The sequence below is a fragment of the Mustelus asterias genome, chromosome 24, assembly GCF_964213995.1.
Source record: "Mustelus asterias chromosome 24, sMusAst1.hap1.1, whole genome shotgun sequence".
Lineage (NCBI taxonomy): Eukaryota > Metazoa > Chordata > Chondrichthyes > Carcharhiniformes > Triakidae > Mustelus > Mustelus asterias.
The window spans coordinates 46,038,416-46,054,676 of NC_135824.1; the positions used below are offsets into that span (position 1 = coordinate 46,038,416).

General features: G+C 49.3%; 1 protein-coding gene across 1 annotated transcript in view; it reads left to right on the forward strand.

Annotated features, from left to right (window-relative positions):
- pld3 (phospholipase D family member 3) overlaps positions 1 to 16,261 on the forward strand; it is a 56,433-nt gene that overhangs the window by 17,027 nt on the left and 23,145 nt on the right. The window contains exons 2-5 of the mRNA XM_078241642.1: positions 6,084 to 6,147; positions 8,200 to 8,268; positions 14,821 to 14,993; positions 15,871 to 16,054. Coding sequence (XP_078097768.1) covers positions 6,121 to 6,147; positions 8,200 to 8,268; positions 14,821 to 14,993; positions 15,871 to 16,054 — 453 coding nt within the window. The 5' untranslated portion in view covers positions 6,084 to 6,120. The remainder of the gene's footprint in view (positions 1 to 6,083; positions 6,148 to 8,199; positions 8,269 to 14,820; positions 14,994 to 15,870; positions 16,055 to 16,261) is intronic.

Consider the following 16,261-nt stretch of genomic DNA (forward strand, 5'->3'; position numbering starts at 1 on the left):
ATCTTCCAAGCAATAGACTTTATTTCTCAGCACAAGAGATAAAGTCGGGAACGTCCGGAACACTCCAAAGAGCCCTTGGGCTTACAATCTTTTATGTACATTTCAGCCTCCTATCTCAAGATCCTTATCTCCCTTTTACTGCCTGTCCTTGGTTGTAATCTTACCCTACAGCCCGCTCTTTCTTTGGCCACCATTATTTTTAGTTGACCCTTTATCTGTTTTCTTTGCAATCGGTCGTTCACTGTTATATCTCTTCGTTTCTTAAACCATGGTGGTTATAACTCTTGCTCTTATCTGAACTTTTCTGTTTGTACAATAATCGTGGTTTTGTAGGCTAAGGCGAATGTGTTTAGAAGAAAAGACATCCCCCCTGCTGATTTATGGTCCACTAATGTGTTTAGAAGAAAAGACATTCTCTCTGCTGATTTATGGTCCACTATTAAGTTGAACCACCGAGCAGTCTTCCTTGTTTTCTTAAGTGACTATTGTCTGCTTTCCTTAATTAGTGATTGCTATATTACTTCTCTAGTTTCTCCACTTTGATCATATCGACTACACTTGATTATATTAGGTCACACGAAGTTATTTTAGGTTATATACCCATCTCACTACTCACCTAAATCTGCTATATCATTTTACTAAAACCTGTGAATCTGAATTTCATTTCACTAAGACCTATGAATCTGAATTCCATACTAAACTCATACAATATCCAGTACAATTTCCCTTACACTTTCTGCTGACCTTTAAAGATTTCCCAATCCTCTAGGTTCCCACTAATCTTTGCCACTTTGTATGCATCTTCTTTCAATTTGATCCCCTCCTTTATTTCCTTAGATATCCATGCCTGATTATCTCTTTTTCTACAGTCCTTCCTTATCACTGGTATATACTTTTGCTGAGCATTGTGAAAGATCACTTTGAAAGCCCTCCACTGTTCCTCAATTGTCTCACTATAAAGTTTTTGCTCCCAGTCTACCTTAGCCAACTCCTTCCTCATCCCATTGTAGTCTCCTTTGTTTAAGCACAAGACATTGATATTGGATTTTACCTCCTCACGCTCCATCTGTATTTTAAATTCAACCATACTGTGGTCACTTCTTCCAAGAGGGTCCCTAACTGTAAGATCATTAATTATTCCTGTCTCGTTACACAGGACCAGATCTAGGATAGCTTGCTCACTCGTAGGTTCCATGACATACTGTTCAAGTAAACTATCACGGATACATTCTATGAACTCCTCCTCAAGGCTGCCTTGACCGACCTGGTTTGACCAATTGACATGTAGATTAAAATCCCCCATGATAATTGCTGTACCAGTTTTACACGCATCACTTATTTCTTTGTTTATTTCTTGCCCCACCGTGATGTTATTATTTGGTGCCGATAGACTTCGCCTATCAGTGACTTTTTCTCCTTACTATTTCTAATTTTCACCCAAATGGATTCAACCTTTTTTCCACAGAACCTATATCATCTCTCACAACCGCCCTGATGTCATCCTTAAATATCAGAGCTACACCACCTCCCTTACCTTCCTGTTTGTCCTTTCGAACAGTCTGATACCCCTGGATATTTAACTCCCAGTCGTGACCATCTTGCAACCATGTCTCTGTTTAGAATCATAGAATCTACAGTGCAGAAAGAGGCCATTTGGCCCATCGAGCCTGCACCGACCACAATCCCACCCAGGCCCTATTCCTGTAACCCCACATATTTACTCTCCGAGTCCCCTGACACTAAGGGGCAATTTACCATGGTCAATCAACCTAACCCGCATATAGAATCATAGAATTTCTAAAGTGCAGAAGGAGGCCATTCAGCCCATCGGGTCTGCACCGACCACAATCCCACCCAGGCCCTATCCCCGTACTCCTCATATTTACCCTGCTGATCCCCCTGACACCAGGGTTAATTTAGCATGGCTAATCCATCTAACCCACACATCTTTGGACTGTGGGAGGAAACCAGAGCACCTGGAGGAAACCCACGCAGACATGGGGAAAACATGCAAACTCCACACAGACAGTGTCCCGAGGCCAGAATCGAGGCCGGATCCCTGGCGCTGTGAGGCAGCAGTGCTAACCACTGTGCCACCGTAATGGCCTACATGTGACTCCAGAGCAAAGGAACACTCTGTAATGGCCACCAAATCAGACTCGTTCGCAATGATTTGTGCCGTCAACTCATTTATCTTGTTTTGAATGCTATGAGAATTCAGATAAAGTGCCCTTATGCTAGTTTTTGTACCTTCTTTTTGAATCCTAACACCCTCATTATTAACATCTCCTAAGTTCTCCTTCCTTTGAACTTTTTTCCTGATTTTTGATGTTGAGTAGATTAGTCAGAAACTGAAAAGCTCCCCCCTCCTCACCCATGTAATCGAGTCATGGCCTCTGATGGTCACAGGGAAGGCAGAATCAGTCAAGCTGCTAAGGTTACATGCAGCTCCCTATAGAAAAAATTAGGCTGTTCTGTACCAACACTCCCCACTCAGCATGCTCCCCCAGTTACAGGAGTCTCATTGAGGCCTGTGAATAACCCAAGGCATGTGTCCAGACAGAAGATAAGGGCAAGCGTGCCACAGCACAGAGAGAGAGAGAGAGAGGAAATCCTTCAGCTGAGAATACTGTTTTTTCTATTATACTTACAAGGTATGTGGGTGTCTCTGGCTGGACCAGTAGTTGTTGCCCATCCCTAATTGCCCCTTGAACTGAGTGTCTCGCTCGGCCATTTCAGAGGAGCAGTTGAGAGTCAAAGAACAAACAAAGAACAAAGAACAATACAGCACAGGAACAGGCCCTTCGGCCCTCCAAGCCCGTGCCACTCCCTGGTCCAAACTAGACCATTCTTTTGTATCCCTCCATTCCCACTCCGTTCATATGGCTATCTAGATAAGTCTTAAACGTTCCCAGTGTGTCCGCCTCCACCACCTTGCCTGGCAGCGCATTCCAGGCCCCCACCTGTGTAAAATATGTCCTTCTGATATCTGTGTTAAACCTCCCCCCCCCTTCACCTTGAACCTATGACCCCTCGTGAACGTCACCACCGACCTGGGGAAAAGCTTCCCACCGTTCACCCTATCTATGCCTTTCATAATTTTATACACCTCTATTAAGTCTCCCCTCATCCTCCGTCTTTCCAGGGAGAACAACCCCAGTTTACCCAATCTCTCCTCATAACTAAGCCCCTCCATACCAGGCAACATCCTGGTAAACCTCCTCTGTACTCTCTCCAAAGCCTCCACGTCCTTCTGGTAGTGTGGCGACCAGAACTGGATGCAGTATTCCAAATGCGGCCGAACCAACGTTCTATACATCTGCAACATCAGACCCCAACTTTTATACTCTATGCCCCATCCTATAAAGGCAAGCATGCCATATGCCTTCTTCACCACCTTCTCCACCTGTGACGTCACCTTCAAGGATCTGTGGACTTGCACACCCAGGTCCCTCTGCGTATCTACAGCCTTTATGGTTCTGCCATTTATCGTATAGCTCCTCCCTACATTATTTCTACCAAAATGCATCACTTGGCATTTATCAGGATTGAACTCCATCTGCCATTTCTTTGCCCAAATTTCCAGCCTATCTATGTCCTTCTGTAGCTTCTGACAATGCTCCTCACTATCTGCAAGTCAACCCCATTGCTTTGGCTCTGGAGTCACATGTAGGCCAGACCGGGTAAGGATAGCAGATTCACTTTCCTAAAGAACATTAGTGAACCAGATGGGTTTTTCCGACAATCGACAATGATCACCAGTAGACTTTCAGTTCCAGCATTGTATTGAATTCAAATTTCACCATCTGCTGAGGTGGGATTCGAACCCGGGTCCCCAGAGCATTACCCTGGGTCTCTGGATTACTCGTCCAAAGACAAATAGCACTGTGTACAGTTCTGGCTACCTCACTATCGGAAGCATGTGATTGCACTAGGGAGGGTACAGAGCAGGTTCACTCGGATGCCGCCTGGTTTGGAGCATTTGAGCTACAAGGAGAGACTGGATAGGCTTGGGTTGTTTTCCTTGGAGCAGAGAAGGGGGGGACATGGTTGAGGTGTGTAAGATTATGAGGGGTATGGACAGGGTGAGTAAGTAGCAGCTGTTCCCCTTGTCAATCACGAGGGGGAATAGTTTTAGGGTGAGGTGAAGGAGATTCAGAGGGGATTTGAGAATTTATTTTCACTCAGAGGGTGGTGGGAATCTGGAATGCGCTGCCTGGGAAGGTAGTGGAGGCCGGAAACCTTACAACCTTTAAAAAATATTTGGATGAGCACGTGAAACATCTAACATTCCAGGAAATGGGACAAGTGCTGGAAAATGGGATTAGCGCACCTTTAGTGGTAGATATTATCGGTGCAGACTTGATGGGCCGAAGGGCCTTTTCTGCACTGTATGACTCTACACTACTGCTTCTCTGACAGGAATCATAGAATCCGAAAGTGCGGAAGGAGGCCATTTGGCCCATCAAGTCTGCACCGACCACAAACCCACCCAGGTCCTAACCCTATATTATTTATTTATTTTTTATTACCGTCACAAGTCAGTTTACATTCACACCACAATGAAGTTACTGTGAAAATCCCTCAGTCACCACACTCCAGCACCTTTTTGGGTACACTGAGGAAGAATTTAACACGGCCACTGCACCTAACCAGCATGTTTTTCGGACTGTGGGAGGAAACCAAAGCACCCCCAGAGGAAACCCACGCAGACACGGGGAGAACGTGCAGACTCCGCACAGACAGTGACCCGAGGCTGGGAATCGAACCCGGGTCTCCGGCGCTGTGAGGCAGCAGTGCTAACCACTGTGCCACTATGCCGCCCCTACATAGACCGAGCTCTATAACCCCATTCATTTACCCAAACTAGTCCCCCTGACATTAAGGAGCAATTTAGCATAGCCAATTCACCTAGCCCGCACATCCTTGGAGTGTGGGAGGAAACCGGAGCACCCGGAGGAAACCCACGCAGATACAGGAAGAATGTGCAAACTCCACAAAGACAGTGACCCGAGGCTGGAATCAAACCCGGGTCCCTGGCGCTGTGAGGCAGCAGTGCTAACCACTGTGCCACCGTGCCACTGCTCCCGCTCACACTAGTTGGACTTGCAAACGGGACCGAGCTCTAAAGTTTATTGGGTTTATTCAATGCTAAATGCATTTTCCTCGTTCTGGTCATTCCTCCAATCTAGTCTGGTCACTCCTTTATCAGGTTATAGCCAAGGCTTGATCACAGATTTTCACAGTAACTCCATTGCAGTGTTCATGTAAGCCTACTTGTGACACGAATGAATAAACAAACTCTCCTGTGAGCCTCCCCCCCCCTCTCAGAGTAGAAACGCTTTGCTTCTATCAGTCAAAGCCAGTAAGAATTAGTGTTGATTAGTGGGATTCTCTCTCACCCAAATTTCCTTTTGAAACCATTCATCGCTTTTGCTTCCAGCCCCCTCGTGGGCAGTGAGCTCCAGGCCATTACCGCTCGCTGTGTAGGAATATTCTTCCCCCGTATCTCTTACCCAAACCCTTAAATCTGTGTCCCTTAACCATTGTACCATCAGCCAGTGGAAACACGTTTGCTTTGTCTGAACCTGTCATTGTCTCGTACACCTCGATCAGATCTCCCCTAAACCTCCTCCGAAGATGTAGAAGCCCAGCTGATCTGAAAGTAGGAGTTGGGTGGCCGTTCGAGGGCATCAAGCTTGTGGGGGCGAATTTTCCTGTACCGCCCGCCACGGGAATCGGAGCGGGCAAGGGGCGGACCATGGAAAGGCCCGTTAACCTCGGGCGGGATTATCCGGTTTTCGGGGTGGGCGCGCGGGCGGCTGGAAAGTTGTGCCCGTTGTCTTGGCTGACGCGGGGGGATTGGTCAATTGCGTGTAGTCTGGCAGCCACAGCCCTCGGAAGGCAGTCTGGGGGACGGGGTCTGGGATGGGGTGGGGGCGGGGGGGGGACACAGGGAGATTTACAAGGTGCAGTGGGATCAGGCTTTCACTCCTACGCAAGCGAATCGGAGCAGTGGTCCCCTCGCTGAGGCAATGAGAGATTAATCGCTGTGCTAATTTTCACCATGTTCCTCTCTGCAGGTCTGAGTTCCCAGCCAAGCTCCAGGTGGGGGGGAGGATGAAACTCCAGCTGATACATCAGAAGGTAATGAGACAGAGACACAGAGAGAGAGAGAGAGACTGCATGACCAGATAGGGCAGCGACTTTGGGCAGGTTTAGGGGTGTGTATTCAGAGTATAGGGTGCCTGTGTAAGGGTGTGCGAGTGTGACAGTGAAAGTGAGTGAGTGTGTGTGCATGCGTGCGTCTGTATGAGCATTTGTATGTCTGTGTGTGTCTGTGTGTGTGTGACAGTGAAAGTATGTGTGTGTGTGCGTGCCTGCGTGTGTCAGTGTGAGCATTTGTGTGTCTGTGTGTGTGTGTCAGTGAAAGAGTGTGTGTGTGTGAGTGTGTGAGTGTGTGTGTGTGAGAGTGTGTGTGTGTGAGGGTGTGTGTGTGTGAGGGTGTGTGTGTGTGAGGGTGTGTGTGTGTGAGGGTGTGTGTGTGTGAGGGTGTGTGTGTGTGAGGGTGTGTGTGTGTGAGGGTGTGTGTGTGTGAGGGTGTGTGTGAGGGTGTGTGTGTGTGAGGGTGTGTGTGTGTGAGGGTGTGTGTGTGTGAGGGTGTGTGTGTGTGAGGGTGTGTGTGTGTGTGAGGGTGTGTGTGTGTGTGAGGGTGTGTGTGTGTGTGAGGGTGTGTGTGTGTGTGAGGGTGTGTGTGTGTGAGAGGGTGTGTGTGTGTGAGAGGGTGTGTGTGTGTGAGAGGGTGTGTGTGTGTGAGAGGGTGTGTGTGTGTGAGAGGGTGTGTGTGTGTGAGAGGGTGTGTGTGTGTGAGAGGGTGTGTGTGTGTGAGAGGGTGTGTGTGTGAATGTCTGTGTGAGTGAGTTTCACAGTTCCAGCTCACCTCTGCATCAGGAGAGAATCACTAGGACATTCGACCTAGGTGGGCATCACAGTGCAGTTTGATCCTGGATCAAGGTGCAAAGGAGTTCATCTTGCCTTGCTTATGACACTTCCCCCACCACCCCATACCCCGGTGGCACTGAGGGTCACTGTAACTTCCTCCCAACCGGTCGATTGCTTTGACCCCTGGGTATGAGTTTGGAGTGAAAATGTGAGCTGCTGTCCTGTGGCTCTGGTCCAGGGGTCACTCAGATGCTCCAGCAGCACAGGGTAAAGGTCAAGCTCATTTCCTCTTTCTAGAAGCTTGATTGAATTCTCCTGTTAATTCCCAGCTCTCTCGTGACCGTCTCATGCTGATCCCTTCAATACGGAGTATTTAAACGGACTCTGATGGTTCTACCTGTCCCTGCTTCCTTGCCCCAGCCTGATGCATTTGGGAGAGACGGGGTTAGGGTGAGGTGGGGAGGGGAGGATGTGTGTGTGTGGGAGTGTGTGTGAGTCTGAAGCAAACTGAATGCAGCATCTTCAGCACCGACACAAACTCCACTCCTGAGTCACTGACCCACATCATTGGCAGCCTCGGCTCATATCGAGATCAGCTTCTGTCCACGTACCCACTCTGTGATTCTCCACCTCCAACACCAAGCCCAGCCTTTGTTACCTGTAGACCCGACTGTTCCAGTCATCCCCCTGGCTGCCCTCACTCCCCTACTCCCTGTAAACCTCAGGTTGTGGTGGTCTTGTAGCGCAGGTGGGGGCGCGACCTTATCTCTGCGCGTCTGTTGGTGGATTAGCCATGGTCATACTGAATGGCGGAGCAGGCTCAAGGAACAGAATTACCTTCCCCAGCTGATATTTCCTGTGAGAGTGTGAGTGAATGTGAGTGGGTGCGGAGTGACCATTAGGGAACGGCACAAGCAGGTCCGGCGGTGATGGCTCAGACAGCGACTTTGGGCAAGTTTAGGGGTGTGTATTCAGAGTATAGGGTGCTTGTGTAAGGGTGTGCGAGTGTGACAGTAAAAGTGAGTGAGTGTGTGTGCATGCGTGCGTCTGTATGAGCATTTGTATGTCTGTGTGTGTGTGACAGTGAAAGTATGTGTGTGTGTGCGTTCCTGCGTGTGTCAGTGTGTGTGGCTCACTCCAAACTCATGCTGATGCCCAGTATCTGGATGGTCACCTAGGCCGGGACCCTGGGGAATATTGAAGATCAACACCCTCCCACTCTGACCTTTAACAAATGTGTCTTCTTTTTCGCTCTAGGTGAAGGCGCCACATCCCTTTCCGGACGGGAAGGGGGGTCGTAGTTCGTGGGGCTCGGGATTGCAGAAGGTACGGACCTTCTGCCGCTGCTGTGGCGGGATTCGAACCTGTGTCCCCAGAACATTAGCTGAGTTTCTAGATTAATAGTCGAGCGATAATATCACTAGGCCATCGCCTCCCCTCACAGGAGCTGCCATCTTTTTGGCCTTCTTTGCAAGAAGACTTGCGTACAGCAGCAAGGATGTCCTACTGCAGCTGCACAGGGCCTTGGCGAGACCACACCTGGAGTATTGTGTACAGTTTTGGTCTCATTATCTAAGAAAGGACATACTTACCATGGAGGGAGCGCAGCGAAGGTTCACCAGACTGATCCCTGGGATGACAAGGTTGTCATGTGAGGAGAGATTGGGTCAAATGGGCCAGTGTTCACTGGAGTTCTGGACCAAATTAAAGTGTATAAAATTCTGACAGAGCTGGACACACTGGATGCAGGGATGTTGTTTCCTCTTGCTGGGAGGGGAGGGGGGTTCTAGAACAAGAGGTCAGTCTCAGGACATGGGGTAGGCCATTTAGGACTGAGATGAGGAGAAATTTCTTCACTCAGAGGGTGGTGAACCTGTGGAATTCTCTAGAAACCAAAAGAGAAAAACAATAGAGAGATGGTTTGGAGGGTAGGTCTTATGAGGAAAGGTTGAGGGAGCTAGGGCTTTTCTCTTTAGAGCGGAGGAGGATGAGAGGCGACTTAATGGAGGTTTATAAGATGATGGGTGGGATAGATAGAGTGGACGTTCAGAGACTATTTCCTCGGTTGGATATAGCTGTTGCTAGGGGGCATAACTATAAGGTTCATGGTGGGAGATTTTCGGACAAAGCTCGGCACAACATCGAGGGCCGAAGGGCCTGTGCTGTGCTGTACTGTTCTATGTCTATAAAATGCTGGAAAATCTCAGCAGGTCTGGGAGCATCTATAAGGAGAGAAAAGAGCTGACGTTTCGAGTCCAGATGACCCTTTGTCAAAGCTAAAAGGCACAGAAAGTGGGAGATATTTATAAGGCAGGGGGGAGGGAATGAAAGATGAGTCATAGCCACGGAAACCAGGGGAAAAGGCTGCCAATGGTTGTCACAGTAAGAAGTCTCACAACACCAGGTTAAAGTCCAACAGGTTTATTTGGTAGCAAAAGCCACTAGCTTTCGGAGTGCTGCCCCTTCGTCAGGTGAGTGGGAGTTCTGTTCACAAATAGGGCATATAACAGGGCACATTGGCCTGTGCTACCAAATAAACCCCTGTTGGACTTTAACCTGGTGTTGTGAGACTTCTTACTGTGCCTTCCCCAGTCCAACGCCGGCATCTCCACATAACGGCTGTCCACAGAGAGAATAAAGGGTGTGAATGGCCAAACGGCAGAGAAGCTGTTAGCTGTGACAGATGGAGATGGGGGGAGGGGGGGGGGATGGATGGGACCGAGGTATAATTTAGAAAAGGGGGAACAAGGGGGAGAAGAGGGAAGGGAAGGGGGAAGGAAAAGAGTGGGGAGGGGGGAATGAGGAAAGACAAAGGGGGCGCTGGTGTCATCTGGCCGCTGACCGCTACCTCGCAGAGGCAGAGCGCCAACTCTCAGATACTTCCTCCTACCTCCTCCTGGACCATGACCACACAACTGAACTTCAAGCCATTATCTCCAATACCATCACTGACCTCACTTCCTCTGGATGCCTCCCCCTCCCGCAGCTTCCAACCTCAGTCTCCCAATCCCGGACAGCCCGCTTCTACCTACTTCCCAAAATCCACAAAGAGGACTGTCCTGGTAGGCCCACTGTGTCAGCGTGTTCCTGCCCAGTGAACTTATTTCCTCCTACCTTAACTCCATCCTCACTCCCCCGGTCCATTCCCTCCCCACCTATATCCGGGATTCCTCTGATGCCCTGCATCATATTGAGAGCATCCAGTTTGCAGGCCCTAACCGCCTCCTATTCACCATGGATTTCCAATCTCTCTACACCTCCGTCCCACACCAGGACGACCTGAGAGATCTTCGCTTCTTTCTTGAAAAGAGGCCTGAACAATTCCCATCCACCATCACTCTCCTCCGCCTGGCTGAACTCGTTCTATCTCTCAACAACTTCTCCTTTAACACATCCCACTTTCTGCAAATCAAACGAGTAACAATGGGTACCCACATGGGTCCTAGCTACGCTTGTCTTTTTATGGGGTATGTGGAACATTCCTTGTTCCAGGCCTACCCAGGTCCCTCCCACAACTCCTTTCCCGGTACATCGATGACTATTTTGGTGCCGCTTCATGCCCTCATCCAGACCTCGAAAAATTCATCAACTTTGCTTCCAGTTTCCACCCCTCCATCACCTTCACCTGGACCATCTCAGACACTTCCCTTCCTTGACATTTCTGTCTCCATTTCCGGCAATAGACTATCTACCAATATCCATTACAAGCCCACTGACTCCCACAGCTATCTGGACTACAGATCTTCACACCCCACATCCTGTAAGGACTCCATCCCTTTCTCTCAGCTCCTTCGCCTCCGTCACATTTGTTCCAATGATGCTACTTTCCAAAGTGGTGCTTCTAATATGTGCTCCTTTTCCCTCAATCATGGTTTCCCACCTACAGATGTCGACAGGGCCCTCAACAGCGAGCGGTCCATCTCCCGCGCCACGACCCTCACCCCCTCCCCTCCCTCCCAGAGCAAGAACCCCTTGTTCTCACATTTCACCCCTCCAGCCTCCGCATGCAAAGCATAATCCTCCGCCATTTTCACCAACTCCAGCGTGACGCCACCACCAAACACATCTTCCCTTCACTCCCTCCATCAGCATTCCGCAGAGACCGTTCCCTCCGGGATAACCTAGTCCACTCCTCCACTATACCCAACACCTCTCCTATCACCCATGGCACCTTCCCAGGCAATCGCAGAAGGTGTAACACCTGTCCCTTTACCTCTTCCATGCTCACCATCCAAGGCCCAAAACACCCATTCCAGGTTAAGCAGTGTTTCACTGGCACCTTTCAATTTGGTCTATTGCATTCGCTGCTCCCAATGTGGTCTCCTCTATATCGGAGAGACCAAGCGTAGACTGGGTGATCGCTTTGCTGAGCACCTTCGGTCTGTGCACAATCAGGACTCTGACCTTCCGGTTGCTTGCCATTTTAACACACGTTCCTGCTCCCATGCCCACATGTCTGTCCTTGGCTTGCTGCAACGTTCCAGTGAAGCTCAACGCAAACTGGAGGAACAGCATCTCATCTTCCGGCTAGACACATTACAGCCTTCCGGTCTCAACATCGAATTCAACAACTTCAGATGATTCGCTCTACCCCACCTCGGCCCCTCTGTTTTCATTTTATTTTATTTTATTTTTTACTGTTCTCGACCTTTTATTTCTTTATTGTCTTTTTTCATTCCCCTTCCCACTCTTTCCCTTCCCCCTTGCCTTACCTTTTCACCCCTTTGCTTCCCCTTTTCTAAATTTTACCCCTGTCCCATCCATCCCTCCCCCACTTCCCAACATCTCCATCTGTCACAGCTTACAGCTTCTCTGCCGTTTGTCCGTTCACACCCTTTATTCTCTCTGGGGACAGCTATTTGCAGTCTTTTCCCTGGTTTCTGTAGCTATGACTCATCTCTCATTCCCTCACCCTGCGGTATAAATATCTCCCACTTTCTATGCCTTTTAGCTTTGACAAAGGGTCATCTGGACTCGAAACGTCAGCTCTTTTCTCTCCTTACAGATGCTGCCAGACCTGCTGAGATTTTCCAGCGTTTTTTTCTCTTTTGGTTTCAGATTCCAGCACCCGCAGTAGTTTGCGTTCATCCAGAATTCTCGAGGAAGCAGTGGAGGCCAAGTCGCTGAATATATTTAAGAAGGAAATAGATTTCTAGATTCCAGAAGGGTCAAGGGGTATGGGAAGAGTGCAGGAGTGTGGCATTGAGATAGGGGATCAGCCATGATCACGTTGAAGGGCCGTGCAGGCTTGATGGGCTGAATGGCCAATCCTGCTCCTATTTTCTATGTTTCTGTCTCAGAATGCTGTTTATCTCCATGCCAACAAACAATCCTGCGGCCTAAAGGGGTTAAATTGTAAGGACAGATTGCACAGACTAGACTTAGTTTCTGTCAAGCAGGGCAGACTAAAGGATCATTCAATTAAAGTGTTTAATGTAATTAAAGGGAACGTAGGCGGTACGGTGGCACAGTGGTTAGCACTGCTACCTTACAGCGCCAGGGACCCGGGTTCGATTCCCGGCTTGGGTCACTGTCTGTGTGGAGTTTGCACATTCTCCCTGTGTCTGCGTGGGTTTCCTCCGGGTGCTCCGCTTTCCTCCCACACTCCAAGGTGTAGGTTAGATGGATTGGTCATGCTAAATTGATCCTTGGTGTGGAATCTTCCCGTCCCACCCGTCACGGGAATTGTAGCAGGCGGGAGACGGGCTATGCAAAGATCCATTGACCTTGGGCGGGATTTTCCGGTTTTGGAGAGAGCGCGGCCGGCTAATCCCACCCTTGGGGCCCAATTTTACCATCAGGTTGCAGGCGTGGAAACTTGGTAAAGACTTGGTAGCGCAATCCGCGCCCACTTCCCCGCCGGTTCCCGCTTTACCAAGGCCCAAAAATGGCCATGATCGGGACCATACCCAAAATGGGCACGACGGCCATTTAAATGTATTTGCATGCATTTAAATTGAATTAATGAGCTGCACACCCAACTTTATCGGCACTTCCCCCTTTACCACCATGTTTGCCCATCCAGAATCAGCGCAAAACAGACATGCTCCATATAAGTCCGATTCAGGCGCTCCGCTTAGTGAGGAGGTAAGTGCCGAGTGTCCGACGGCTCTCTGCTTGAGATTGTGGGAGAGGAAAGGGGAGGTCCGCTGCCACTCTGACTGTGATCGATAGGGGGGAGGGGCCCGTGATCAGTCTGGGTAGCGGGGGGGGGGGGGGGGGGGGTGATGGGGGAATAAGGGGGTCAGTAATGTTGTGGGGGGGTGGGGTAATGTTGTAGGGGTGGGGCATTGTTTGTGGGGGGCAGGGGGAGGCAATATCCGGCCCGGGAGGGATGTGGCAGGGGAGCAACATTCTATAATTTTGTTTTCTACGCGTGCGCAGTTGGAGGCTCCGATCGGAGCTGCGGGGTTTTGGGCGCATTAAGCCCCGCCCACAGGCTTCTGCAGCATGATTCGGATTCGCTGATATTTTTTCTCACAGAGTATGGGGGACGCCTCAGAACGGGCCTAAAAGTCGGATCTGAAACACTCCCAGTTTCAAGTCTGCCCAGCACTTAGAATCAAAATGGTAAAATAGGGCCCTTGGTGTCCCAAGATGTGTAGTTTAGGGGGACTGGCAGGTAAATACAAGCGGTTACAGGGATAGGACCTGGGTAAGATATCACTGTCAGAGAGTCAGTGCACACATGATGGGCCGAATGGCCTCCTGCACAGTAAGGATTCTATGATAACTTTAGAATGAGAGGTAGGCCATTCAGAAGCATTCTTTGTTAGAGTCCCAGACCAGGGCCCCAAGGTACATTTTGAAGCCAGACTAGACCATAACAATGATTCTATTTTTGCATCAGCGTGAGGATAGGATGCCTCACTCCAGGAGTAAATCTGCTGACAAATTAGAGATGTTTTATAGCAAAACAAATTTTATTTAATAACACAGCTTAACTATAACTCTAACAAATGAAGCAGCTTAACTATAACTCATTGAACAAATGAAAGGAAACAACTTTACTTTTCAGCTTATCACTGTTTCAGTTCCAAATAAGCAACATTCATCTCACTGACGTAAATGCTACTTTAAATATAGTTAGCAACCATAAATACACTTGCTATAAAGTATGTCAACAGTCTTGAGCTTTCGGAGAGATTTTGTGGAGAAAGAGAGAGAGAGAATTCTCAGGAACCACCTGCGCATGTCTCTGACTTCAGCAGAGCTGTAAAAACTCCTTTCTCTCTGCTGCAGACCCAGTCACATGACCCTGTCAATCAACCTTCCAAAGGATCTTTTGAGATAAATAAAAGTCCATTAGCTCTACATAAGTAACAAATTCCTCGCTGAAATGAGTAACTAACTTGCTTTTCTAGCCTGGAGCTAAATGTTATCCAAACACACCAACTGCGGGCAGAATAAATCTGAAATTTTAAACATTCCCCTTAAACAAGAGGACAAAAAGATATATATTCATATTGATTGCATTTGCACCATCACGTACTTTGTGCAGAAACCTGAACTCTCCTTCCCAAAAGGCCGTTGAGATTGTCTTGGAAAGACAGATTTTTATTGGCTATTAACATTTATAGAACCAAGGCGGGTAGATGGCGTTAAGTTACAGATCAACCCATGAGCAACTGAATGGTGGAGCAGATTCGAGGGGCTGAAAGGCCTCCTCACATTGTTACATTGCTAAGTTCCTCACCTTTCATGATGACTGCATCTTGCAATTGTTACTCAACGTCTTAATCAATGGTTTGGGTGGCTCGGTGATTCTTTACTCTGGCCAATGAGTCTCATCAGATCTCCCACTGTGCTGGGGCATTGAGTGGGGCAGCACTAAGGGAGCAGATTAGACATCTATACCTTCTCTATCTCCTCCTTCAGATCTATCGAGATGCGGCTGTGGTACTGATGGTGATCATCATTCTCATCGTCCTGATGATGGTGCAGTTACTGCTCTCCCCATACACCCACCAAATGAACAGGAAGGTCCGGATCTCCACTGGGGCAGTCGGAGCCGCTAACAACCCGGAGGCGGGCTGGGTCGACTCATGCAGGTAGCCGGGCGAAGCGACAGGGACACCAGCTCCTCCTGTAGGTAGCTGGGGGAATAGCAGGCACTGCAGCACCCCCTGTAGGTAGCTGGGGACATAGCAGGCTCTTCAGCTCCCCCTGTAGGTACCTGGGGGAATAGTAGGCTATTCCGCTCCCCCTGTAGATACCTGGGAGAATAGCAGGCTCTGCAACACCCCCTGTAGGTACCTAGGGGAATAACAGGCTCTTCAGCACCTTCTGTAGGTAGCTGGGGGAATTGCAGGCTTTGCAGCGCCACCTGTAGGTAGCTTGCAGAATAGCAGGCTCTGCAGCTCCCCCTGTCGGTACCTGGGAGAATAGAAGGCTCTGCAGCGCCCCCTGTAGGTAGCTGGGGGAATAGCAGGCTTTGCAGCGCCCCCTGTAGGTACCTGCAGGAATAGCAGACTCTGCAACTCCCCCTGTAGATACCTGGGGGAATAGCAGGGTCCACAGCACCCCCTGAAGATACCTGGATGAACAGTAGGGTCCGCAGCACCGCCTGTAGTAACCTGGGTGAACAGCAGGCTCTACAGCGCCCCCTGGAGGTATCTGAATGAACAGTAGGGTCCACAGCGCCCCCTGGAGGTACCTGGTTGAATAGCAGAGTTTGCAGTGCCCCTATAGGAAGCTGGGGGGATAGCTGGCTCTGCAGTGCCAGCTGGCAGGGGAAGTCAAAGGATTGTAATGCCTCCTGTAGGTATTTGCGGTCAAAGAGGTGGTTGCAACAGACCCTGAAGGAACTTGTGGGATTGGCTGCAGGTACGCGGGAGTGATGAAGATCAGCAGTTGTTTGTCTAATGTCTGAGTTGTGAGGCCCCGTTGTGAGCTAACTCACTCCTATACTCCCTGTTCCATTCCCAGTCTCGTCCTCGTCGAGAGTATTCCGGAAGGGCTGCACTTTGGGCCTAACTCCACCAGGAATCCATCCATTTTTGAGGGCTGGATGAAGTTGCTGGGCGAGGCGGAGCAAAGCATCGACATTGCCTCCTTCTATTGGACAATGCAGAACAATGACACACACACCTCAGAACCTACAGCCAATCAGGTACGGCCCAGTTCAGTGTCGCTCACCCTCGCGTTGGAGGCAGTTCAGGAAGGGTTAACTGGGCTGATTCCTGGGATGAAGAGGTTGCCCCATGAGGATAGACTGAGCAAGATGGACCTATTCCTAATGGAGTTTAGAAGATTCAGGGGTGATCTTATTGGAATATTTCAGATTCTGAGGGTGTTTGATAGGGTAGATGCTGAAATA